This window comes from Rissa tridactyla, chromosome 6 (assembly GCF_028500815.1).
Source record: "Rissa tridactyla isolate bRisTri1 chromosome 6, bRisTri1.patW.cur.20221130, whole genome shotgun sequence".
Taxonomy (NCBI): Eukaryota; Metazoa; Chordata; class Aves; order Charadriiformes; family Laridae; genus Rissa; species Rissa tridactyla.
In genome coordinates, this window is record NC_071471.1 from 40,395,716 (window position 1) to 40,408,264 (window position 12,549).

Below are 12,549 nucleotides of genomic sequence, written 5' to 3' on the forward strand. Positions count from 1 at the left end.
TCAAGCAAAAACTTTCCAAAAGCAAGAGCTCATCCTTTATTTCCTGTTGTTACCTCACCATGATCTCACATGATCTCAAACCACATCTGACTATATTTATTGAGATTCCTCACGGTACTTCACTGCAGGGCTCTACCTTCTTGCCTGCCTCTTTCGCTGGCTGTCTATATGGTAACAAATTTTCCAGGCAGAATTATGAGCTGGAACCTAGCATCCATACATAAGCTTCTATTTCTCTAGTAAGAAAGATAGATTATATCTGGCCATCAAAACAAATTGGCCAGAAAGCTTCACAGTATTCCTCCCAAAGCAAACAAGTGTTGGGTTGCGAGATCTGAGTAAGCAGTGTAAATGCAACAAGAGGAATCGGTACCAAATGTCACAAATAGTCATCGTTGCATATAAACTTTATTAAAGGTAATGCTTATTGCCTTTTCTATGGTAAATTCTGCTTTCCAGGTAGATTCCATACTTCCATTTGTAGATACTGCACCTTTTCAGCTGCAGATTTGAACCTCTGCAGCACGAATTAGTGTTTGTGGTCAAATATGACACACATGCGTTGTATTTCCTGCAGTCTATTATTTTAAAAGCATTTACTAAATTATGTGAAACAGGGAAAAGAAATTACATACTCAACCAGTCATTATTCCTTCCTGCTCATGTTTGCATGAGAAAGGAGCAAAAGTGTGTTTTCCCCTCATCTCCTGGGACTTGTGTGTATTATGGGGAAGCTGCCTAAATCAGGGGATTTCCAGAGATCCACTGGGGTTTCTCCCTCTCCTGGTAGCAAAACTCCTTCTGCAGCCTCTGGCTGATTGTTGCTACAGCTGTGCAGAAGCAGCTGTGAAGAGGCTTTAGGGTAATGCTACTTGGAAAAATATTAACTATTGATTGGATTTCTAAAGCAAAATCCTTGAGGTCATGCCCTGCTAAATGACTGCTCCTTTTTTCCCCCTCCCCTTCTCCTTCTCTCTCTTTCTTTCCAGTTGGTCTTTTATATTTTGTATAGGGGCAGTGGTGCAGATTTGTGATGGTGCCACAAAGTCCTGAGGGAAGGGGGAGTTCTCTTTAGCCCATGTCATCTGTGGCTGTGCCTCTCTGGCTGGATGCCACGGTTTTGAATTCCCTTTCTCCTGGAGAAACAGTGGGGATGGAGCTCACCACTGAGTTCAATAGGCCTTTTTGTTCACCCAAAAGGAACTGGGTTTGGTGGGGACAACGGACACGGCATCTTTTTTGCATTAGCTAAATGTTCCAGAAATTCTTGTCCTTGTACCAGGAGTACTTCTACCCATTTTAATTTTTTTTTTTCTGTTACAAAATGATATTTAGCAAAAACTTAAGGAAGAAATCTTGCTTAGCTGCAGTTGATCTCAGCTGATAAAAAATTACTGAATTCCTAGAATGTTTTTATGTTTGCTCGTGAATCATGCTCATAGATGTTCCCAATTCTGTGGGCCCTTTAGTTTAAGCATGTGTATATGTTTTTGAGAAGATAAGATCCTGTCAGAAGAGCAAGTCCTTGGGTTTGCTTACTTTGGAATAACTTATTTTTTCCCCCATGGCATTATTGTAAAGGAATGTGGAAGTAGGTGTTTAAGTTTGATTTTGCTTTAATTTTCAGTCGGGCCTAACTCCAATCCATGTTGCTGCCTTCATGGGACATGTAAATATTGTATCGCAGCTAATGCATCATGGAGCATCACCCAACACTACCAATGTGGTGAGTAACTGGTTTCTTTTCAGCATGGCAGAACTATGAATGCATCACAATATCTGGGAACAGTGCTGTTGTGAAATGCCCAATTCTGGTGCTTGCCATCCACCTCCGTGGCAGTCATGGCTCCTACTGGGGTCTTGGGAAAGTGCAGCCTCCTACTTGGAGGTACTTGACAGGTTGAGGAAACCTCAAAAGAAGCTGACCTTAAGCCAACTCTATTCTCTTTATTTTCTGAAGTAAAGAATGAGAACGTACTGTAGTTTCTCATATGTGATTTCTGAGATGTGTACTTGACTGTTGAGCACTGTTTTCCCAGGACCCCGGGGGTCTACCATTTAAGGGCAGTTCTGCTGTTATCAACAGATTGCAGCAGATTGTGGGGACATATTGCCTGTGTCCATACAGCCATACAAGTGCGCTTTTCTACTGGATGTGCACTGTGTGCCCCAAGGCTCCCAGGGCATGTGTAAAAACTGAACAATGATGTAAAAACATCGTTGTTAGATGGATATTTGAAAGTCGGGAAACGGGAGGGAAGTAGAAGCTTGTTGATTCTTTTTAGCAGTTTGGATTCAAAATCTCCTTTTCACCTTCCATACACAGGTGCAATTAAAAGACAGTCTTTTATTAAAGTCTTCATCAGCTAATTCTATGAGATTATTTAAAAATGCAACACCATTTGTAAATTAGCAGGTGTTTGTACCTAAAGACATACTGATGTCCAAAAATGTAGAAAGCAGTTTCCCCTCCTGAATTTATTCTGGTTTCCTTTGATTTGTATTCCATTAAGTCCGTGAAGCCTTCGATTAATGTACTCGGTAATGATTTTTTTTCCTCTTGTCCACTTATCTCAGTGCTTGTCAGATAACAAATGGTAGTGAGGGCATAGGGCCTAGCAGGAGGAATGCCAAAAATATGTGTATCTGAATATACAAAGTTTGAAATGATTTTTTTGTTTGAGTAAATCAGGCTTTATTTAAAAGGATGTCATTTTTAACACTGTTCGTAAACGCCTAGTAAATACAAAAATTGCACTGTCTCTTTTCAGCAAAAGACAAGTGACAAAGGCACTATTGTATTGGGAAACTGCCCCTAAAATAAATTGCTTTGTAGCTTACAGCTAAGAGGTCAAATATTGACTTTATCTCCCATCTTACTCACAGACAACTGATACAAAATATTCTAGCGGAGATTATTCTGAACTGGGTCGCTAGTATTTGTGCATTTATGAAATATGTTGGGGTTTGTTTTTCCGGCAGTGTGTTTTTAATATTTAATGTTTTTGGTATTTTGTTTTTGCTACTGCATGCTAGAGAGGAGAAACGGCGCTGCACATGGCTGCCAGAGCTGGCCAAACAGAGGTTGTTCGATACCTGGTACAAAATGGAGCTCAGGTGGAGGCTAAAGCTAAGGTAAGGTGATGGGCCAGGTATGATAACCCTAGATTATCTATATTTAACCGAGCAAGTAATCACATTCGTCTTGCACGTGTCTTTTGAGAAGACAAAGGGAGATGAAGCCAAGGGCCTTGGCATAATGACAACTGATATTTTGTTATGTACTCTCTTACTGTAGCTATGAGTGATCTGTATGTAAGAGACAAGGCAGGAGATGTTGATGCCATACCTGTTTTTTTGTCAGCTTTTAATATAAACTATTCTGTGTTTGAAGAGTTTTGTTTTGGGGTGGGAAGCAAGGAGAGGGAGGAATGCCTGAAATCTGCTTTTATTTCTGCAAAACTGCAAATCCTATGCTGCTGGTATCTCCTGTCATGTCCCCAAAGCATCAGCCTGTGTGCATTCAAAAATAGTTATACTTCTAAAGAAAGGAGACACAGTAAGGGGATGTAGCATAGGGCTGAAAAGAAGAAACAGACCCTATAGAAGCGACTGCAATTGAGGAAGATAAGACAGAAGGGAAAAGAAATGGTCAAGAGCCGCTGAAGAAACATACAAAGTTATGGAAATAAAAGAGTTCCAGGAAACAGACAGGGGAAGGAGATAAACGTGTGCAATAAATAGCAGTCTTAAATTAAATTAAATAATTAAATTAAATTAATACCATTTTTAAAGAAATCTTTTTTTCACTGTGAAATTTTCAACTGTGAATTGGCTCACAAATGAAGTTACCAGTAAGAGTATCTACTTATAAGGAGCTCTCACTAAATATTTATAGCAGATAGATTTCATATCTGCAAGCAATCTGACAATAGAAGTGAATCATGTGGTCTGTAAATCTCCAAAGACAGCCGTGAAAGTGAACAGCTCGTGCTCAGAACCACAGTCATGCAGATATTTTCTAAATAATTTCACACAAGGAATTAATTTGTGCAAACTATTGCCTGTGATCAATTTGTTATCACAAATAACAACTAAATACAAGTAATAGATTATATGCCAGTGCAAACATCCGTCGTGAGAAGTCTGTGGGAAACAGGCATAAACTGGAAAGGTTTAAGAGCCATAAAGGGTCTCCACCAGACAGAAGAGAATTTCCCTGTAGAGAAGCAACTTTCACATCCTGATGCTCTCTCATCCTAAGTCCCAAAGTGTTGTAAGATGGGCATGGGCAGAAGTCTCCCCAGCAGAGAACAGCCCAGAACTCTTCTGCTGCAGGACGTGGGGTAGCAGTGCTCAAAAGGTAGGAAGTTCAGCAGGGAAAAATGGGGAGAGAAAGATGTTTGAATAGGTTTATGAGGAACAGGAAAAAATAAGGTTGTGGGCTTTCTTGGGCATACTGTTGCGATAGTGTGCTTAATCCAAAGGTTGTACCAACTGAGAATGAAATACAAGAAAGAACTGAAAAAAATACAAACCCAAATAATGAATAAGGAAGAAATTATCTATTAGACACTCAGAACAAGGTCACAACCAACCACAATATTTTCACTGAAGGAAAATAAATATACAGCAAGACTTATGACAGAGCAACCCCTATACGTAGAACTATTAGGATTATTGTGTTTTGAATGAGCAGTGCGAAAATGACAGTGAATTCTAGCACCGTGCTTTATCTTCAGTTACATCCACTGTAAAGCTATCTGCAAAATACCAAACAAATTGTTCACCAGTAAAAAAGCACAGAATATGATACTTAATGCAAGTTACTCAGCAATAATATGCTAAGCACCTCAGGTTGCTGACTGAGTTGTTAAATGTTGCTGGGAATCATAAAAGAGATCAAGATATGAGGAACAGAGCTATGCATTCACCGCGTTTTAAGAAAGGTCTCAAATTCAACAGGAAACTCAAATGCACTTCATTGGCAAAGCAAAGTGAGGCAAATCCATATTAAGAAAATTGATCAGTTTATTTACTGTTACGGGTTATGTACCTGTCTGGAATATTTTGTGATGCATCAACAAAGCACAATATATTTTTGTTATATGACAAAGAGAAAGTCAGCATGTAATATTCACGAGGTAAGACCTCAGTAGAATTAATGCTCGTCTGCAATTTTGAAAAGTGATAGGATCTGAGCAAATATTTTTCTGTCAAAATACGAGCTGTAGTTTTCTGATGTAGGACTGTGTTGTTTCCTTTACGTTTAGGATGACCAGACGCCACTGCACATTTCTGCTCGACTGGGAAAAGCAGATATAGTACAGCAGCTGCTCCAGCAAGGAGCATCTCCAAATGCAGCTACGACGTCTGGCTATACGCCCCTGCATCTTTCTGCTCGAGAAGGACATGAAGATGTAGCTTCTGTTCTTTTGGATCATGGTGCATCTTTATCTATCATTACCAAGGTAAGGCAGTTGTAAAAGTGATAGCTTCAATATTAAAATATACCTGTAGCAAGTGCTACTTGTGAATTAAATACTGCAAGAGCCATATACACATACGAATAATGTAAGAATGAGCTACATTTTGTTAAAGGGTACAAAGCCTTGTGCTTTTACCTCAGAGCCTGATGTATAACATATCCCAGTAATCGGACGTGCGTTTTCTTGGAATGAAAGGAATGCAGGACAGAAATTCCTGATGGAAGTTGATAAGCTGTTACCCAGCCTTGTCCTTGGGTCATTGGTGGTGTGAAGAAAGGAACTGACTCTTTGCTTTTTACGGTTGTTTTAATATACATAGGGCTTTACCTTGCAAGGGAAGGCCTCCAGACCTGCCAGGGCAGTTGGGAAGCTGCAGACTTGCAGCCTGTACTCAGGACTATGTAAGGGGATGGATAGAAACAGGAGTATCCTAGTCGATCAGAAACAAACCTTGACCTGAAAAAGAGTGCCCAAGGCTGCTATATAAACTGCTTTCTCTTACAGAAAGGGTTTACTCCTCTACATGTGGCTGCGAAATATGGAAAAATTGAGGTAGCCAACCTTCTGCTTCAGAAGAATGCATCTCCTGATGCTTCTGGAAAGGTAGGACAGAAGAAGCCACTGCCACTTGCACAGCAAAGATCTAAACGCACATAATGTTCTAATAATATCCTTCTATCTACTTGCCATCACACTCGTATCCACAGCCTGGGTTTAACTGGAATGGGTTTCATGTAATATTTCAGTCCTTGTTGGGGCTGCCAAGAGTCAGCAAACTCTTGTCAAAAGCGACTTCTATTGTCATTAATTAACAACAAAATTGTGTCTTCTCTGTATGCATCCAGGGGAATGGAGACAAACCATTTCCCTGCCTTCCTGCCCAGATTGTTTACAGTCCTTATCAGAGCATTCAGGCAGCTGGCTCTGCTGCCCCAGGTCTCATGACAGGGGGCAAAGCCCAGTAGGACCTCAGTCTTTTTAAACCAGCCCAGCTTGGATTTTTAGAGATCCAAGGAACAGTTTACTTATCCACTGCAGTAAAAGAAAAACATTGCCGAGGGTGTGACCTCAGGGTCAAAATTCCTTACCTGCTCTGTGCTGGGGTTAGCACAGATATGTGCTTCTCTGTTCATCTTCCCTGGGAACAGTAAAAAGGACTTTCACAGATCAGTAAGGATTTTCAAATCTCTGTTTTATTTTTTGATTCTGAAGTTATGAAAGACTCTGGATACATGAATGAATAACAAATGTGTTTTTTCACCTTATCTACTCCAATTTTCCAAACTCTTAAGTTTTCCCTGGAGAGAGTCTGTAACAGCACTTGTTTGTTCTGCATGTGTTTTTAGAGCGGTTTAACTCCACTGCATGTAGCTGCACACTACGATAATCAAAAAGTGGCACTCCTACTGTTGGACCAGGGAGCTTCACCTCACGCATCTGCCAAGGTACAAGTACTGGTCACTCTGGGGGAACAATACCTAGGCTTTTTGTGTCACTTTATTCCCTGTCTACCTCTGTTCTTTCTAGACTGTGTATGCTTGCAATTACAGGGGGCTCAGCGACCTTGTTTATTAATGTCTCATAACCACATAAAGCTCTTAGAATAACTCAGCAGGGGACTAAAATAGCAGTAAAAAGGCAAATATAGACGTAGAAACATTTAAAATCTCTAGTTTCAATAAAGGCCAGTCTTGGCAAATACAGAGCCTTGCTTTCCCTTGCCCACTCTCCTCAATACCTTCTCCAACCCAGCCAAATTTATATCATTGCATCTTAACTTCTGTGCAGGGCAAGCTTGGAGTTAATGCCTTGCTAAACAGGGGTAGTTCTCCTGTGTTGTGCCACAGGATGACTTCTGAGATGTGATGTGTTTCTCAGTATGATGTATATAATTATTAATATGCTTCACACTACTTCTACTCCAGTGTAAATGGACTGGTGAGAAAATAATACCACTAGTCCCAGCCCTGCTTTGATTGCAATTTACTGTAGGCAAGACAACACATAGTGTAAGATTTCAGGGGATGTGAAAGAATAAATATTTAGATGTATTCTAATTCTGAGTAGAAGAAAGAATTTAGAGAAGCTTAAAGTCTTTTGTGGATCGCAGTTTTATGTATGGATCAATAATCAATAGCTGGACAGCAGCAATAAGTAAAACAGGGTGGAAGCATATGTAGGCTCAGTGGGGTAAGTGCAGGGTAAATGCCCCATCTGAAACAACCCAGATACATTCCTAAAATCACTGCAAAAAAACATGGTGGAAAAGGGAGAGCTAGTGGAAAAGCCAGTATCATAGATAGACAGCTCTTCTTGATTGCCTTCCTCTCACACATGACTGAATACAGCCATAACACTAGAGGCCTTCTGCATGGCTAAAGAAGAGGATGGAGTCTGTCATACATGGTAGATCCCAGAGCTTATAGTGCAAAAGAGATGAAAGTTAAATAAACACGGATAGCCAGCAGCAACGACACAGTCTAAAATCAATAATGTCGATAGTGGCAATCTGCCAGAGCAGTGCCCCAGGAGGTGAACTGGAGTGATCTCTGATCTTTTACTACTGCAACACAGCACTCTTAAATGCCACGTGGGGAAGAAAGGGCCTTCTGAAGGGGATGAGAAGACACTGACCCAGTTTTCACTGAAAGAAACTGCCAGTGGAAACTGTGCATCCTGTAGGGGCAGGCATTGCAGCAGCCACTGCCAAGGGCTTGGGAAGCCTAAACCAAGGTGGAAGCACTGAAGACTATGGTATAAAATTTCACAAGCTCATGTGGCAGGTCACCTTAGCTTCCCCATCTGTAACAGAACAGTTTCGCAGCTGCTACTTCAGGCCTTCAAGTGCCAGCTATGTCTTTCTAAAAGAAAGCATTAGTTAGTTTTCTGCAGCAAGTGAGCCACAGCAGCACTGAGTAGAGCATCAATACAAAATGAAATTAACGGTAGCATGTTTGTTGCTTTAGGCACCCACTGTGCAGTCATCTGAAAGATGATGTTGGTAACAGGAGACAATTTCCCATTTCTTTTGTAAATGTGGTCTAATAAATAAATGTGTTATGTCATATCTCATCACTGGCTCCGCAGTTTCATCAACAGTTGCTTTTTCTGTGACGCTCCTGTCTTTAACACTGATCTTAGGATTGGATCATTAGCCTGGGTCTGGCAGCATTTGCCTTGAACAGTGATTGGTGAAAGGGTTTGGGAAGCGGCCATGTCAGAGTACAGTGCTGTGATACGAACAGTTATTCTGATGAACCATTCTTCTTTTTTCATTGGCCAAAACTAGGCTTGTGCCTAATTTCAATTTGGCATCCACCTTACAATGCTTCTCCTCCTCTCCCCGCTACCCCCAAAGCCTCAGTTTTTCTCTGTCTCTTCATCTTTAACCTTTTTCTTCTTTTACCTCTTTTCCCTGGCAGCCAGAATAACCCAATCCCCACTTCATTCCAAACTTCTCCCTTCCCTTCTGCATCTATGTGTAGTGACAGAGCATAGCCCTTATCACGAGGAGAAGATGCAGACTGAGACTGAGTTGAATTTCAGCTTTTATTTTTCAGCTCTCTTTTTGCCTTCTGTTGGCAACCTGCTGCTTTCCATTCCACTGAAAGCAATATATGCCCATTTCTCAGGAAAAGACTTGAAAACTGCATTTGTTATTTTACAAAATATACATGAGCTCCATTTAAATTACACAGTTTAGCATATGCACGGGATTTAATATGTAGTGTTTAGGATTTAGTAGGCGCTTATGTGGTGATGTGTGTTTTACATGTCAGTCTCGTGCAGGAAATCTAAGGGAGAGGATTCTGTTTGGTTTTCCTGAAGCATTTTATCTTCAAAGTGAAAATTCAATGGCCCTATACTTCCATTATTAATTGTGACACTGTCTTTCCCGGGTGTCATTTTGCAATACCGTAGTATCTAAGATCTGAACTGAATACGAATTGAATTTTGAAGGTTATAGAACCTTTTCCACGTGGAATTAGTGCTGTGTGTCTCTCTCGCTTCCAGATTACTGTTAAAGCAAGCTCTCTTGTAATAATTTTTGTGCCCCTGTGTACTTATTCTTTGCTCCTACCTGCATCGCCCTGCATTTGTTGTGACCTGCCTTCCCGTATCATCCAGCCCCGCTGCCCCACAGGGCGCAGGGAGGAGCCAAGCCAGATGAATGCTTTATGCCTTTAGATAGATTTTATTGGGCCATGTAATCTGAGATGTGCACGGTACTTATGATACCTTACAAAATGCAGCTAGGGTCTCATCCCTCCAGCCTTCCTCCTTAGTCACATGCATACATCTGCACATTTGCCATTTGCTTTAGAAGGAGGGCTAATACATTTCTGAGAGACAAATTTCTTGATTAAAGAGGGGTTGCAATCTGTACCAAAAACTGTGGTCATACCTTAGTGTTTTGGTATTTGCATGCTAATCATTTATTCTTTATATCTATTTATCTATTTTCTGCCAAATCTATCCTTTTTTAAAAATTATAGAATTTTATCACGCAGTAGATACTGCATTTTTAATTCTAGTAGTAGGCTCACTATGTACACATATCAGAAGGAAAATAAAGAATGCAAGACTCTAAAGTTATATGCTTTAATTTTCCCTTGATCTAAACAAAATCACCCTGTCAGTAAGTTTAGGGTAAATGTTGCAAGAAAGGCCATATTTCATGTACATAATGCTTTCATTCACACTAGGAAATGGGGAAAAAACCGAACAATAACAGCTGTTCTGAGTTATGAACACACATTCTGCTCTTCTGTTTGTTGAAGATTTTATGTACGTTTAAGGAGAAGTAGCAAATATCTGTGAAATGAAACTCAAATTCCTATTGCTATAGGTTGTGCTCTTCTGAACAGATACGTGTTTTCCCAAACTCAAAAGTTTCTTTCAGAATTCTCCTATTTGTGGCAGTACTTCCAAAACCAGATTGCTTAAAGCTCTGACACATTCATTTGTACAACTTGTTAATGTTGTATTTGACTATGTTTGACAGAATTTTTAGAACTCATGGCTTACTTTCATTGAGTCAGGTTGGTACAGAAAAGTGATTTATCACGTTGTTTAATGAGTGGCTTGCAATGAAGTGCTTTCTGTTGACAGAATGGCTATACGCCACTGCACATAGCTGCCAAGAAAAACCAGATGGACATAGCAACTACACTGCTGGAATATGGTGCTGATGCCAATGCTGTAACCAGGCAGGGTATCGCCCCTGTACATCTTGCCTCTCAGGACGGCCACGTGGACATGGTGTCATTGCTTCTTACTAGAAATGCTAACGTAAATCTCAGCAACAAGGTAAGTGTTCTCCCTGCTTGGTGCTAAGGCAATAAACAAACATGGTAATGAGAAGGGTAGGGGCCTGCATTAAATTTTGTCCACTGTGATTCTGCACATTTTGAAAATGACACAGGTGTTTGAATATACATCATTGTTTCTTCTAGCAAAGAGAGCAGCATGTGGCATGCTGTGTCACATTGAATGGACTGTATGTCGTAGTACCCAAGTTTTGATCATAGCACACGCTGCAGAGGAACTTATTAATCCGTCTCCCTCCCTTCCATGTTATGCTAGTCTGCCAAAACAAGCCCAGAGGGAAAATGTCTTCCTCCCCTCAGCAGTTTGTGGGGTGACACATCTGTTCAGCAGCATGTGTCATTTATGAGCCTCTAGATGTATGCCTGCCCCTTACGCGATGGTAGCAACTAACCTGTTAGGGGAAGTTGATTTTTTTTTATGGGATGAAACCAGCAAGGTTGGCTGAGATTTCTTTCATTGTTATAAGTGATTCTTCCTCCCCATGGGATGTTTCTTAAAGCACAGTGACTTTTGGTGTAATTTCTTCTGGGGGCAGGAAAGGGAAGTTGGTAGATTTTAGTTTCTACGTGTATGAATTTGTAGGCTATTCCGTCTGCTCTGTAGTAATGTTTCTAGCAAATGTGCAGCCTTAATTCTTAATTCTGAAATGTCCCACTAGACATCAGAGATGTTGTAAAGTGCAGTTTCAGTATGGATTTATGTGTCTAAAGTAGAAAGGCAAGAGACAAATTTTTCATGGAAAATATTTCTGATTCTCAGCAGGTAGAAAGACTCAGTGTCCTCTGAGGCTGTGGGTGATGCTGCGCAGGGCTGTTGTGTTTTCCTGTTTCTAACTTCACAGTTTGGTTATTTTTGGCCACTCCTTCAGGAAGTTTGTCTTGCAGATGTCGATTTACCCCCCCCCACCGCCCCGTCTCAATCAAGTGTGTGGACTTATGCAGTGCAGGATGTACTTTGTATCCCCCCAGGGCAATTTGCCGCGTACACATTCTGCATCACATTGGCTGTCGTGGTTTTGCTGCTGAGGCTAATACAGAGAGCATGATTGCAGCTGCTTTGCATTTTGATTCAGTCCCACCAGAGGTTAATTACCTGCAACATCCTTCACTGTTAGTTTTCAGTTGTAGTCTCTGGTTTCTCATTATACTGCTATAAAACCACCTTTTGAAAATAGTTCCCCTGTACTCACTTAAGGATGCACATTTCCTTCGAGCTCAGCACCTACATTTGAAGGCAGGTATTTAAAGCACGCTAACTTTTTACTGTTGCAATGGGAATAAAAAGAACATTTGTTTTCTTCACGATCCACGGAGTGGTTGGGAGCTGAATCCTCAGAGCCCCACCGTGGGCACTGAGCACTTATTAAACCTTTTTAGAAGGTTTGGCCTATAATATCCAGGCTCCGTTAGATAATTCACAGTTGGTTACTGTTAAGGATTTGTGTGATGTGGCCCACCTAAGCTGCATTGTCATCAGGATTGCATGTTTGAGTACAGTACAGTGGAACGCTCTTAGGATAACCGCCTTTGGTAACAAGTGCACCATGGACATGAGTTTGGGTTCAAGGGTAGGAAACTTAGCCAGCGTTTCTGCCTGATGCGGCAACTGCTGCCACCTGCTCTTCTGTCACTGGTACTAAAGGCAGTAGGAACAGGAGGCGAGAAAAAGAACTGTAATTTGCAAGTAAAGGATGTTCTTTCCCATTCCTAACAACATCCCATCAGCAGAT

General features: G+C 40.9%; 1 protein-coding gene across 11 annotated transcripts in view; it reads left to right on the plus strand.

Annotated features, from left to right (window-relative positions):
- The window catches only part of ANK3 (ankyrin 3), a 382,298-nt gene that overhangs the window by 272,078 nt on the left and 97,671 nt on the right, over positions 1-12,549 (plus strand). For 10 of the 11 annotated variants that reach the window (XM_054206394.1, XM_054206393.1, XM_054206384.1 and 7 more), the window contains 6 exons: positions 1,628-1,726; positions 3,037-3,135; positions 5,274-5,471; positions 5,994-6,092; positions 6,836-6,934; positions 10,602-10,799. In XM_054206394.1, coding sequence (XP_054062369.1) covers positions 1,628-1,726; positions 3,037-3,135; positions 5,274-5,471; positions 5,994-6,092; positions 6,836-6,934; positions 10,602-10,799 — 792 coding nt within the window. The remainder of the gene's footprint in view (positions 1-1,627; positions 1,727-3,036; positions 3,136-5,273; positions 5,472-5,993; positions 6,093-6,835; positions 6,935-10,601; positions 10,800-12,549) is intronic. The other variant, XM_054206395.1, reaches the window with a different exon arrangement.